This window comes from Pipistrellus kuhlii, unplaced genomic scaffold, assembly GCF_014108245.1.
Source record: "Pipistrellus kuhlii isolate mPipKuh1 unplaced genomic scaffold, mPipKuh1.p scaffold_m20_p_3, whole genome shotgun sequence".
Taxonomy (NCBI): Eukaryota; Metazoa; Chordata; class Mammalia; order Chiroptera; family Vespertilionidae; genus Pipistrellus; species Pipistrellus kuhlii.
In genome coordinates this window covers 134513481-134528333 of record NW_023425529.1, presented here as the reverse complement: position 1 = coordinate 134528333, position 14853 = coordinate 134513481, and the positions used below count along the sequence as shown (strand labels likewise).

Below are 14853 nucleotides of genomic sequence, written 5' to 3'. Positions count from 1 at the left end.
TAACTCAACCTGGAAAAAGAAAAGTGTGATCCTGCTTTTTGTGGTGACAGAAAATTTATAGAGTTCAAAAAACAGCCACAGACCTCTAGATAAGGATATTGGCAAAGTTACAATTAAAATTCTGCGTTCCTTACCGCTCAATAAAAAACGAGACACAAAGAAACAGAGTATACAAAGTATGATGCTTCTAAAAGAATTCATTATGATCTATACTTTTAAAATACTAGCAAGGAGTCCAGTACTAAAAATGTATTCCGATAGTACTGTACACTAGAAGAGGTGCATGTACATCAGTGGTCCAGTGGTCGTGCCTTCTTTTTTTCTCTTACTTTACCTCTAGTTCATCAAGTACTGACAACTGTACCTTCAAAATGTCAGATTACTCACATAATTAACAGCTACTTAAAGCCATCACTTCTACCTGGATAACTAATAGCCTCTAAACCAGTCTCCCTCCTTTCGTGTTGCCCTCCTACAGTCAGTTCTCCACAGCATAGCCAGAGTGAACTAGTGGAAATGGAAATGTCAAGTTCTGCCCTTGCTCAAAGTCCTCTCATAAATTTCTATCCCCATTCCAGTATAAAATGTAAAGTTGTCACTGAAATGAGTTGTCATACTCATTTCACATGATCTAACTTTCCCACCTTGTCACTTGTTCTCCTTTCATTCCAAATACCCCTATCTGCATTCTGGTCCTTGAACTCACCAATCTTGTTCCTTTCTGAAACTTTATCTTATTGTTCTTTTTGCCTGAATACTTTTCCCTCAGACTTTTTAAAAATACATAAGTCAGGCCTTTGTTTAATAGCAGTTTTAAGATAGACTGCCCTTGATCTTATTTAAAATAACTTTATATCCTATTTTCTTTTTCTTTGATGCCCTGTCGCTCCTTGAAATTATACAGTTACATACTTACTTTTTTAAACTTTAACTTTTTAAATTGTATATGAGGAGCTCTGATTTAGGTATGATCCTAGAGTTAGATCATGTTTTACCTACTATGTAAAATCTCATGTGTTATTCATGTTCTAGGAGTGAATTTGATGGAGATTTACAGTCCCAACTTCTGAGTAAAGCCAATGAGGAAGATAAAAACTGTAGCAGAGCTCTCTCTGTTGTAAGCACTGTTGTTCGAGCTGCAAAAGACCTCTTGCACAGAGCTCTTGCTGTGGACGGTAAGACTTTTATTTTCTTAATAATAATTAGGTTAGTTATGCACAGAGTTACTGAAGAGGAACCATCTGGTAGACTTCCAGAGTGTTTTGTTCATTGTAGATGTACAATACACATATAATCATTTTGCACTTCATACAGCATTACAGACTTTTTTTTAGAATGTTCAAAAGCCTGGTAATTTATTTTCATACTTAAACTAGTAAAAGAAAAACTCTTGATTAAACTGAGTGTTTACTTTATCTTTTCATAGTCAAAAAGCATTTTGTTTTCTCCTTTAGACCAGTTTTTCTTCCTAAATGTCTTTTTCCAGTAATGGTATTGCCATTTACCCAAAGTCTGAGTAACCCTAGACATTTCCCCTAATTAACTTGTCTAAATTGAGTTTTATGAGTTCTTCCACGAGAAACTCCAGTTTGTATTCTCCATTCTATCTGTTCTCTCCTAGCTCAGGCTGCCAGAGTGCAAGCATATGTCCTCTTCTTCTTGGGTGGATCACAACCTAAAATTTTACTGCCACCTTTCCTTTTTCCCTGTCTAGTTATCAAGGCCTCTTTCTCACTGGCAACAGAGTTATATTTACAAAACATTCACTGTTACCCACCCCACCTTACTTTTAACACTTGTTTCTAAGCCTAGTTGCACATCAAAATTACCTGAGAAACTTGCTAAAAATGAAGAATATTTGGCCCATTCAAATTAAGGGTTTAGGCTGGGCTAGGAAGCTGTATCCTATCCTATTATAATAAAAGGCTAATATGCAAATCAACCCAACAGTGGAATGATTGCTATGCTATGCATTGACCACCAGGGGGCAGATGCTCAACACAGCTGCTCCCTAGTGATCAGTGCACTCCAGCAGGGTGAGTGCCGCTCATCCAGAAGCCTTGAGCTGGGCTCATGGCTGGTGAGTGCAGCAGCGGTGGCGGGAGCCTCTCCTACCTCCATGACAGTGCTAAAGATCTCTGACTGCCAGCTTAGGCCTGCTCCCCGGGATAGTGGGCCTAAGCCATCAGTTGGACATCCCCTGAGGGCTCCTGGACTGTGAGGGCACAGGCTGGGCTGGGGACACCTCTCCCACCCCCAATGTACAAATTTCATACACCAGGCCTCTAGTTTTTAAATAAGCACTTAGCCTATTCTGATGTGACAGCTGACTATCAAACAAGTGTTTTGGAATAATTGATTGGTTTTCAACATAAAAGTATTTATAATGTAGACTCAACTTCTCTTTCAGCACCATGTTCATGGGTAAAAATGAGTAAAATGTTCATCAGCAAAGTGCTTTTCATAGGAAAACAGAAGGCATTAAAGCTTAACAGCAAACATTTTTGGAGTGCTGAATATGTATAGGAATTATTCTAAGTATTTTATACATATTAACTTACTTAATCTGTATAACATCCAATGAGGGAAGTAATGTTAGTACTCTTTTTTATAGGTGATTACTGAGGGATATACGGATAAAGTAATTTGCCTAATGTCACAAAAAGCCAGGTGTGATACCAAGAGTAGTGGTTTAAAATCATGACTATTACTCTAGGTTTTAATCCTGGCTCTATCATTTTAAAGATGTATGATTTGGGGCAATGTACCTAAACACTGTGTGCCTTGGTTTCCCTTCTAAAAAGTAGGGATAATTAAAGTTTCTTATTGGTTGAGATAATATATGTAAATAAAGCCCTTACAATAGTGTCAGGTCCTAATAAACACTTGTTGGCATCAACTATAATTTTGCTCAAAATAATAAAATATAAATTTAAAACAGCATGTATTCATTACAGTGAAATTACTTTCTAATTATAGTTTTAATACCCTTTTTAGCTGATGACATTCCAGAACTGCTTAGCTCTTCCAGTCTGTTTTCCATGCTGCTTCCCCTTATTATAGCCTACATAGGACCTGTAGCTGCTGCAGTTCCTAAGGTATGCAATTTAATTTTATAATTTTGAATCTTTTTTTAAACAAAATCATTTTTTTAGACTTTGTGTCCTTTAAGAATATTTTAATCTTTGAAGTGAGCGCAGCAGTGGTTACCTGGGATACAGGTAACGAGCAGAGATAGACATGTTAATTGATAGAAATTATTAAACTTCTTTGTGTTATTGATATTATTTACTGCATTACTATGCTTACTTATTGGCTTTACATTTGAAAAAATTGGGAATAGAAAATATATTTTAGAAATATGGCATGTAAGGAAAGCTTAAGTTAAATGAGATTTTTTAAATTTATGAGATTGATGACAAATTTCTATTTTGAATAAAAATAGCAATATAACAGGATAGGAATGTTTTTTAAGTTGTGCAATAGTCAAGACAAGGAAGAAATTATAAACTATTGATTCTTTGCCATAATTATTGATTAAATCTTAGTTTACTGAGATCACAAAAAGGCAAAAGTATTTAAAAATACAGACTAGTTTGTCTTCATATAACATTAAAACATCTATGATAAATGTTTTTTCTCATTGAACAAACGTCTTGTTCAACACTTAGCTAGAAGAAACTTTAGATGGGAATTCCTTTTTTTTTTTTTTTAATTAGGGAATTCTTAATAATAAGGATAACCAATAATTATAGTAATGAATAATTTTAAAGCAACTTTCACATTTATTATCTTATTTAATCTTTCCTTTTATATCTATATATATGTACTAGGTTGCTGTAGAAGTCTTTGGCCTTGTTCAGCAGTTGCTTCCCTCAGTTGCCATTTTGAATCAGAAGTATGCTCCTCCTGCGTTCAATCCTAATCAGTCAACTGATAGCACCACAGGAAACCAGCCTGAACAAGGCCTCTCTGCGTGTACAACCTCTAATCACTACGCTGTCATAGAGAGTGAGCACCCCTATAAACCTGCGTGTGTGATGCACTACAAGGTAGGCACCGATTTTTAGGGAGAATTGGAAACTTGGTTTGATGTTCTATAATAATATCTTAAAGGATACTTAGCTTCTGCTCCGAAGAATAACTTCTTTTATAGTACTTAAACATAGAGAATCACAAGGTAATTAGCATTGTCAGATACACAAAAAGGCTTAAGACAGAATTTTTATCATTAAAGAGCAGTTTTACAGGGTTTATAAGAGTTGTTCTCATAGTTTTTACAAGTACAGTGCAGTATATAATGCTAAACTGCATAGTATATATTTTAATAGTAGATGTAACCATTAAAACTTAAAAATCATACTTTTGGAACTGAAATTATTTGTACTACAGCCTCAACTTTGAAAATTTATATACACAATATAGGATTTAAAATACTCTATTAATGGGAGGTTAAAAGTTTACTGCTGTTGTCAGAAAGGTATTCATACAGATTAATGGATGAACTATACCTTTTTAATAGTACAAATGAACTTTTTCTTATTTCTTTCTTTTTTTTAATCCTCACTTGAAGATATTTTTCCCTTGATTTTCAGACAGAGTGGAAGGAAGGGAGAAGGGGGAAAGAGAGAGAGAGAAACATCAACATGAAAGAAATACATTGTTTGGTTGCCTCCCACACATGCTTGGATCAGGGCTGGGGATTGAACCCGCAACTGTGATATATGCCCTTGACTGAAATTGAACCTGTGACTCTTCAGTCCTCAGGCCGACATGCTAACCATTGAGAAAACTGGCCAGGCCCTCCTCATGTTTCTTAACCATTCTTTGTGGATAACCTGTTTGCTTTCTAAAGTGTAAATAAAAGTGTCTGGGTTAAAAAAGAAAAAGTATTCTATTGTACATAATGTAAAAAATACATATAAAACATTTATAAATATAATATTATAGAGTATTCACAATCCTTATTTCTTGCTTTTTAAATTGTAACATGTAGCTGAAACCGGTTTGGCTCAATGGATAGAGCGTCTGCCTGTGGACTGAAAGATCCCGGGTTCGATTCCGGTCAAGGGCATGTACTTTGGTTGCGGGCACATCCCCAGTAGGGGGTGTGCAAGAGGCAGCTGATCGATGATTCTCTCATTGATGTTTCTAACTCTCTATCCCTCTCTCTTGCTCTCTGTAAAAAAATAAATAAAATAAATAAAATAAATTGTATCACGTAAATTGAGGAGAATTGAATTATAAGTTTAAGTTTTATGTGTTTATAAAGTACTTAACTTTTTATTGTAGAATATGGTAAACATAAAATGACAAACTAGTACAGTTACCTCATTTATTCATCATCCTAGATTCAACAGTTATCACCTCTTGGCCTAACCTATTTCATTTATTTTTCTGCCCATTTTCTTTCCTAAATTGTTTTAAAGCACAAACATGGATATTTCATTATGTATCTTTAAAATATGAAGTCTCATAAAAAATAGCCATATTATCACACTAAAAAACCAACTAAAGTTTCTTTCACCAAATATGCATGTTTTAATTATTTGAATTACACTCCAGATAAGATCCACGCATTATGATTGGTTCTATCTCTTGACTTCATAGGTTTCCCTCCATGTCTCTCTTTTTTTGTTTCCTTGAGTTTTATTTAAGAAACTAGTGGCCTTGGTGCACGAAATTTCATACTACACGGGGGTGGAAGGGAATGGGAAGGGTGTCCCTCAGTCCGTCCTGGACTCTCTCCAATCTGGGACACCTCAGGGGATAACTGGCAGTCGGACATCCCTCTCACAATCCAGAATCAGAACTGCTGGCTCCTACCTGCTCACCTGCCTGCCTGATTGTCCCTAACTTCTCCAGCCTGCCAGCCTGATTGTCCCTAACTGCTCCCCTGCTGGCTTGATTGCCCCTAACCACCTTTGCCTCGGCCCCGCATCTGGGACCCAGGATTCCCTCCTCCAGCAGACCACAGGCACCAGGGTTCCGGGCTTCCCTCCCTCTGGTCAGCCATAGGCACCAGGTCACTTGCAGCCACAGGGGATGGTGGGCAAGTGGCTTCACCTGCACTGCAGCCACAAGTGCTGGTGCCTGGGACCACGGAGTGGGCGGCTTCTCCATCTCTCGGGCCACAGTCAGCCACAGGTACTGGTGCCCAGGACTGTGGGGTGGGCGGCTTCTCCATCTACCAGTCTGTAGCCAGCCACAAGTGCTGGCTCCTGGACCTCAGGCAGGCGGCTTCTCCATCTTTCCTGGGATGCAGTGTGGGCAACTTCTCTGGCTGGTTGCAGCCTGGGATCATGGGGCAAGCAGCTTCTTCATCTCCAGGGCTGCAGCCAGCCTGGTTTCTCTGATTTCCCCAGGACATAGGACAGGCGGACTTGAGGCTTCTGCTGCTGTCCGAGACCTGAGATCACAGGGCAGGTGGCTACTTCGTCTCCCAGGCTTCAGCCAGCCTCAGACACTGGCACCCTACTTCTCTGACCCCCCACAGGCCTGGAGCAGCAATGGTGCGGGGCTGCTGCCTTATTTTCAGGTTAATTTGCATACTCTGAGTGGCTGGTAGCATAGCGGAGTGATGGTATTTTGCATGTTTCTCTTTTTTTAGTGTAGATTAGATCATATGTCTTTGTTGGAGAGGAGCCTCTTTAGTTTGCCTCCTGTGTTCATTAGACACCCTGTTGTCATTCATAGCATTCTCGCTTTCTGGTATGATAAGATGTTCTAGGGTCATTTTATACACTTCTTGCCTCATATCTGAAATCAGCCATTTTTTTCAAAGTACCCTGGTTCCTTTTAAAGGTGATGGGTATTTAAAAGTCGAAATTTAGCACTAGAGATGTTCATTTCTCCTGGGTTGGTCATTGTTTCTAAATATTTCTAGTGTCCATAACTGATACATATACTCACACATAAACACATGTTTATACACACAGGTAATTGTTATGTTATATATGTATATGTTTATATATTTCTATTTATACAAATTTATGTATACATGTATTTTTAAAGATAAAATAAGTCATCGTTTAAAAATATACACTATGTATATATGTAGTCTTATTTCCCTTCTTTATTTAAAAATGGTAGCACAGTATATATACTATTCTGTATCTTGCTTTTTTTAACAATGTGTATAGAAATCTTTCTATGTCCATTTAAAGAGCTAATTCTCATGTTTTTCTTTTTACAATGCTATATATTCCACAGTGAATATGTATCACATTTTATTCATTTAGTCTTATGGGTGTGTACATTCAAAGTATTTTCAGTATTTTGCTTTTTTTCTTTTACAATGAATAATTTGTGTATATGTTTGGGTGTTTGTTTTTTCATGATGTTGGATGCACATTTTCAAAGTAAATTTTAGAAGTGGGATTGCTGGGTTAAACAAATGTAAAATGAGGAACCTTGTGTTTTGTAAATCTGAGATAGCTTATTCAGAGTGTGAATGCATATGTAGTTTTGCTAGTTGTTGATAAATTCCCTTACACAGAAGTTTATACTGTTCCTTGTCTCTTCCCCCACCCCCAACAATGAATGAGAGTACTTGTTTTCTCAAGGCCTCCCTTAACAGAGTATGTGCTTAAATTTGGGGTTGTTTGCCAATATTATGGGAAAAATGATATCTCAGTTGAGTTTTAATTTACATTTATGTTATTACCAACAAAGTTGAACTTTTTATTTAAATGGATAATTTTTAAAAATCCTTAACTAAAAATGTTTGACATAGTTCTAGGTAATTTTTTAGATTAATATTATATTTAAGAAATAGTAAAGCTCATTTTATACTCTACAACCAATTCATAGTTTACTATTTAACGTGGACCTGCTTAACTGTAATTTGACTACCATGACAGAATTCTCTTGGTGATTATGGTGACAGAAGCTTAAAAATGGCCTTAATGTAATTCTGTGCCATTATAAACTCATATATACAGTAAAAGTTCAGGTTAGGAAAATATAAAAATCTAGTTTTTTTTACCATATGTGGAAGTTCTGTGTGCGTGTGTTTAACTAGTATATTTTCATAACATATGAAGGTTTTTTCCTAATGAGAAGGAGCATTTGTGATAGATACTATGAATGCTAGGTAATTTAAAAGTGACTAAAACCTTATATTTTGGTAATTTATTCACTTTCCATTAAAATATCTTTATATTTTATAGGTAAAATCTTATTTTAGTTTATCTACTTATATTCCTTAAAAGTATATTTACTGAAATGAAAAATTTATTAAATAAGTAAACTATTCTAAAAAATTCATATAGTTGAATATTTATGTATATTAAATAGCTTTGTAATATTTTTATGATATCAATATGTATTTATAAATATTATTTTTTAAAATATATTTTTACATATTTTTATTGATTTCAGAGAGTTAGGGTGAGGGAGAGATAGATAGAAACATCAGTGGTGAGAGAGAATCATTGATTGGCTGCCTCCTGCATATCCCACACTGGGGATTGAACCCAACTCAGGCACATGCCCTAACCGGGATTCAAATTGTGATCTCCTGGTTCATAGATCAGTGCTCATTCTCTGAGCCATGCCGGCTGGGCTACAAATATCATTAATGTAATATCAACCAAATATTAGGTAGAGAGCACTAAGTATTGCAAGTGGGGAGTAGGAACAGTTTATATTGAACATTAATAACTTGAGTTCTTAATCTACTTTATTAGTTTTCTACTTAAAAATCATTTTTAAAATGTTGAAAGCATTGTCTTTGAAGTACGGTGTCCTGTTTTTAAGAGAGAAAGTGAAAATCTAATTCTTCTTAACAAATGCAAGTGTTCTGTTGCCTGCTTACCTCAGGTGACATTTCCAGAGTGTGTACGGTGGATGACCATCGAGTTTGACCCTCAGTGTGGTACTGCACAATCAGAAGATGTCCTGCGTTTGTTGATTCCGGTCAGAACTCTTCAGAATTCAGGATATGGACCAAAATTGACATCTGTTCATGAAAATCTTAATTCCTGGATCGAATTAAAGAAATTTTCTGGATCTTCTGGGTGGCCTACTATGGTTTTAGTGTTACCAGGTAAGTTATATTTTTTCTCTTCTATTTAATGTAGTAAAATACATACATTTATGGTAATTATGATTAGTATGGATAAATCATTTAAAATGTTTAAGTTTTAAATGGTTTTCTTTAAGATCTTCTATGTATCTAGATTAAAATTGAAAAGTAAACTCTTTATAAGGCATGGCATCTAATGAACAAATTTTAAAAGAGAGTATGTTAGCTTGACTAAAGCAGAGACTTAATATTGAGGGGGTGCTGTTTATAATTGAGATCAAACTATAGATAAAGTGGATTAGATCTTTTTTCCCAGTAAGTGTCCTGTCACCTGCTGACCTCAGGTGACGTTCCTCAAGAACTTACTAGAATTCCTTCCTTTCAAAAAATTGTTTTGTTTTGTTTTGTTTTTTAAATATTTTTATTGATTTCAGAGAGGAAAGAAGAGGAAGAGGAGATAGAAACATCAATCATGAGAGAGAATCATTGACTGGCTGCCTCCTCCATCCTCCACACTGGAGATCGAACCTGCAACCTGGGCATGTGCCCTGACCAGGAATCAAACTGTCACCTCCTGGTTCATAGGTTGGCATTCAACCACTGGGCAAAACCATCATTTTTAGTCCTTCAAGTGTATGAGTGAGTGAGTGAGTGAGTGAGTGTGTGTGTGTGTGTGTGTGTGTGTGTGTGTGTGAGAGAGAGAGAGAGAGAGAGAGAGAGAGAGAGAAAGAGAGAGAGAGAGAAAGAGAGAGAGAGAAACCTTTGTCATTGCTGGTGTTTTTCTTTAAAAGAAAGTTTGTTTTTAAAAGTATATGTAGTCTGTTGTGTTTTAACCAGCTAACTATAACTAATCGTATAATCCCTCAAAATAATAGCCAGTTTGAATTCAGAAGCTTTTTTTCTTCTAGTCAGACCTGTTTTGTTTGTGAAGACATCCGAGAAAGTCAAATGCCAGGGTATTGAGTAACTCACTTTTGTAACTGACAGATAATTGATTGCTCATGTAATTTAAAGGTAGGATATTTGATTAAGGAGAATTTGATTATAAAGAAAAATAACAGTTCACTTGGGTGGTTCCATTGTTTTAGGGGATTTTTTTAGCACAGGTTTATTCTGGTAGATACAGGAACCCTTCTAAAATGACTAGGTTTTTAGAATCTTATTGGTGTTGCTACCAATTTTGAGATGGATAAAAGATACAAGTTGAGGCCAACCAGTGTGGCTCAGTGTTTGAGCATTGACCTATGAACCAGGAGCTCATAGTTCAATTCCAAGTCAGGGAACATGCCTGAGTTGTGGGCTTGATCCCCAGTAGGGGGAGAGCAGGAGGTAACGGATCAATGATTCTCATCATTGATGTTTCTCTCTCTTTCTTCCTCTCCCTTCCTCTTTGAAATCAATTATATTTTAAGAAGGTAAAGGTTGTTTCAGATTTTGAATTCAATGTTAGCTTTTTTTTTTTCTTAGGAAATGAGGCCCTTTTTTCGTTGGAAACTGCATCAGATTATGTGAAAGATGACAAAGCTTCTTTCTATGGTTTCAAATGTTTTGCAATTGGGTATGAATTTAGCCCTGGACCTGATGAGGTAAGAATGAATTATCTCATTTTGTTAAGGAAGATTGTGTTTCTGTGACTGCTATTGACTTAAGCGTATTTGCTGCCTATATTTAAAAAGCGTGAAGTGTATTTTAAGCTAGAGTATATATTAGTTTAAAATAGTTTGTAATTCTGTGCAGTAATCTGTTTTTGCTATTTTAATACATGAAGAGATTGGAGTCTGTGCAACATGACCCAGCCTTTGACAACTTAGTATAGTTGCACCTGTTCCAAACTAGCTCAAGTGTTTATACCTTTTTGAGTAAATAATTGAACTTTTTAGTAACTCTTCTAAATGTTTTAATTTATACAGTAAAATATCAGGGTGGAAAATGATTACGTTTCCTCAAAGAAAATGAAAAATTCTTTAGATGATGAACCTGTGGACCCAAACTTTATAATCAGCATAAGATATAATATTGAACCTCTTTCACTCTTAATTAAACCATTAGCTAGCTATGACATGCTTCCTTCCAGTTTCAAAAATTATGCTGAATGCACGTCACATTTGTTGATTATCCACATTATATTTCAAACATTTTTTAAAACAGCTGATACGTTTTTGCAATTCTACAGGGAGTCATTCAGTTGGAAAAGGAATTAGCCAATCTTGGTGGGGTTTGTGCAGCAGCTTTGATGAAAAAGGATCTAGCACTTCCTATTGGTAAGTCTAGTCAAATACCAGGTATCTGTTTATGATTTAAAAAAAAAATTTAGGAATAGAATATATATATTATTATAGAACATTTTAAATATTCTAGTGGACAATTGGAACTCATTGTCTGGAATTTGGGGAACAATCAATGCAAATGTCATTTAAACATAGTTGATACTTAAACACTTGGGGCCATAAGAAATACGATTAGGAAGAAAATGCATATGAGAAAGGCAAGAGCCCAGGATCAAAGCTGGGACTTGCCAAAACTTCAGAGGTAGACAGGATAGAAAGAAGAAACTGCAAAAAAGATTGGGAAGGAACAGTAGCCAATGTGAAAGGAGTAAAACCCAGAGAGTGGGATTTTCTAATGCTGCTGAGAAAATTTCAATCCTTGGGTTAATAAACTTGCTGTTTATATACTCGGTAAGAAATATATCATTAAGCCCTGACCTGGATGGCCTGTTGATGGCAGCAGTAGCCTGCTTTGCAGTCTCAGAGTATTGTATGAGATAATAGTTGCCGCTGAAGAGTTGCTGGTTTGATTCGAGATTAGGGCATATGCATGGTTGCAGGCTCAATCCAAGTAGGGGGCATGCAGGAAACAGCTGATTAATATTTCCCTCTTGCATCAGTGTTTTTCTCCCTCTCCCCCTTCCCCGTCCCCACTCTCCTCTCTAAAAATTAAAAAAACAAAACAAAACATTTTTTAAAGAAATGTATCACTCAAATGCGAAAGAGAGAGAGAAGCCCTTTTAAAGTTTAGTGAGAGAATAGAAAGTCAGGATGGGGAGTCAGGCTGAATATGGATAGCTCTTTGGAAGAGTTTTCATGTGAGCAGAACAGAGAAATGACGCCCTGGCAGAAATGGAACGTCTTTATAAGGTGCAAATTTATATGATATGTAAATTGACTTAAAATCAAGATGGCAAAGACAAAAATAAAGTTAAAAATACTTACTAATTCTATGATGATTATACATGGTGTAACATTTTATCTCTTAGTTTTTGGGGAATAAAAGGTATTACTTTTATTTGATTTCCCTAGTGCTCATCTCCAAAAGTTTATATGTATCTCTCCCATCAGGCACTACCCTCCCTATTTGATCCTTTCTTCCTTCCCTTCTCTTTCTCTACTTTTGTCTTCTCTATTTCCTTTCTCCTTCAGCTCCCTTTCACTCTTCTCAACTCCCTAGTTCCTACTTAATGGTGATATATATGAGAGGAAATGAGAAATCTTATATTCTAGTCATATGAGGAAAATTAGTACAATGTCTTTGGAGGCTATTTGTCAATAACTGTTCAAATTTTACATGCATATAGTTTTTGATGTAGCAAGTTTTTATATACTTTAACAAATGCTCAAAATATATGTTGTAAGATAGATTGATGTAACAGTACTGGTGATTATAATATGTCTAAGTAATCAAAATGCATATCATTGGAAACTAGTTAAATAAATAATGTTATATCCATGCATTGAAATGTATGCAGCTGTTCAACAACAACAACAACAACAGAAAAGCATATCCTGACCAAGAAATATGTCCAAATTATATTAACTGAGAAAAGCAAGTTGCAGAAAAGGGTCACATTTTTTGCCAATATTATCTTATATATGTTATTATATATAAGTAAACACACACACACACATATATATGTAAGAAATTTTGTTGCAAATAATAGATATATATTTGCAACAAAATCTCTAGATCAATACATAAGAAACTTGATACTATTTATTTGGGAGGGAGCCAGTAGCAGAATTATTCATTCTATACCTTAATATAATTTGAATATTTTCCTTTAAACATTTAGTAGTAGTAATATATACATTATACTATCAAAGAAAATTAAATAAATATGTTCTATATTAAGCAATAAAAGAGAAAATGACTAGAGGATGCAATCACTATCTCTGTTTTCCTGCACGTTTAGTAAACTATTGTTTACTAAAGATACTGCTCTTTTATAAGATATAGAACCAACCAAATAAAAATGCTCAGATTCTGAATAGTTTCCTTTTTTTTTGTAAAAAAGTAAGTACTCTAAATTACCAATTTATATGCATAAATAAAGCGCAAATCTTTTATACATCACTCAATGGATGCATTTTGAGTATTATTTTGAGAATTATAGGTTATATTCACACTGAAAATTTAAAATGTAAACCACCGAGACTTATCTAGAATGATAATAGTTCTTTTTATTCTGGAATCTTAGAATTGTGAACAAAGTATAAAGAATGCAAAAGACTGAAAAATTAAGTATTGATGTATTTTAGTAAAACTTTTTATTTACACAGCAGGTAATGAATTAGAGGAAGATCTTGAAATTCTTGAAGAGGCTGCATTACAGGTATTGCCCCAAACAATATATGGATAAATTTTGTACATTAATTTAAAACCAATATATTCACTTAGATCAACCCTATTTTTCTTGAAAATAGGGCTCATTCATTAAATACTTCGTGCTATTCATTGGCAGTTATAAAGATAAATAACTTAAACATTTTCCCCTTGATGGAAAAGACTCATGTGAGCCCTTGCTTTATTGAATGATGAGTGTTAATTCCACGAGACATAAATCCTTTGAGAGAAAGAAGCTCTCCCAAGTGCCAAAGTTTCAGAGAAGGCATTGCAGAGCTGTGGGCATGTACAGGTGGTCCTGAAAGTTTTATTAACCAGTTAGAAAGGGGGAAAATGAGATGTTGGTAATTTAAATAATATCTGCAGGACACTCTGAAGTTTACAGTATCTTTATTATCTATCTTTACAGTTATACTTTGAGGTTAGTATTATCTTATATTTTACAATTACAAGTTACTAATAACTGAAGTTCAGAAAGTTATACGACTTGTCTAAGAATTCAGCTAATTGGGAAAAAGAGCCTAGCATTTAGGTCTTCTAATACCTACAACTAGTGGTTATGTTGTATTTCCTGAGATAAATTTATCACAGCAGTAATAATAAAAACATTTATTTGATCTTAATTTTATCAAGTGCTATTTCAAATATTTTGCATATTTTTAACTCATTTAGCCTCCAACAACCATATGAATTACTCTTACCTCCATTTACAGAGAAGGAAACTGAAGCAAGGAAAACTTAAGTAACTTGCTTAGATATCACACAGCTAATAAGCAACTGGGCTAGAATTTGACTTCTGGCAGTTTGGTGATAAAGTGTATAACCTTGATCACTATGTTTTAATCACAGAGAGTCATGGTGTCCTCATAATGTTAAAAAAATAGCTTTTGTTTTTTTAAAGAAGTTAAATCTTTTTCTATTAATATACAAAAATAAAAATTAATTTAATAAACACAATATTCTAGTTAAGGAGACCCATCAAAGAGTTCATATATTATTCATCATTATAGGGGTTATTATGGTTTATAAAATGTCATTTAGGCCAGATATAAATAGATCTTTATTGTGCTGTGGTTAAACAACAACAACAAAATATCCAAAATTGCCCGCCTTTTAGGCATGTAAGTAGTTGTGGTGGTGGTCTAACATACAATATTAAACAACTCCTACTTCTTAGGCAAAGCAGTGTAAATTTTATTTAATTT

The 14853-nt window shown here is 34.9% G+C and overlaps 1 protein-coding gene across 17 annotated transcripts in view; it reads left to right on the top strand.

Annotated features, from left to right (window-relative positions):
* The window catches only part of MYCBP2 (MYC binding protein 2), a 256367-nt gene that overhangs the window by 140025 nt on the left and 101489 nt on the right, over positions 1–14853 (top strand). For 12 of the 17 annotated variants that reach the window (XM_036455729.2, XM_045588714.1, XM_045588718.1 and 9 more), the window contains 7 exons: positions 1033–1175; positions 2998–3098; positions 3834–4052; positions 8824–9049; positions 10496–10614; positions 11202–11289; positions 13585–13637. In XM_036455729.2, coding sequence (XP_036311622.1) covers positions 1033–1175; positions 2998–3098; positions 3834–4052; positions 8824–9049; positions 10496–10614; positions 11202–11289; positions 13585–13637 — 949 coding nt within the window. The remainder of the gene's footprint in view (positions 1–1032; positions 1176–2997; positions 3099–3833; positions 4053–8823; positions 9050–10495; positions 10615–11201; positions 11290–13584; positions 13638–14853) is intronic. The other 5 variants (XM_036455734.2, XM_036455735.2, XM_036455730.2 and 2 more) reach the window with 1 other exon arrangement.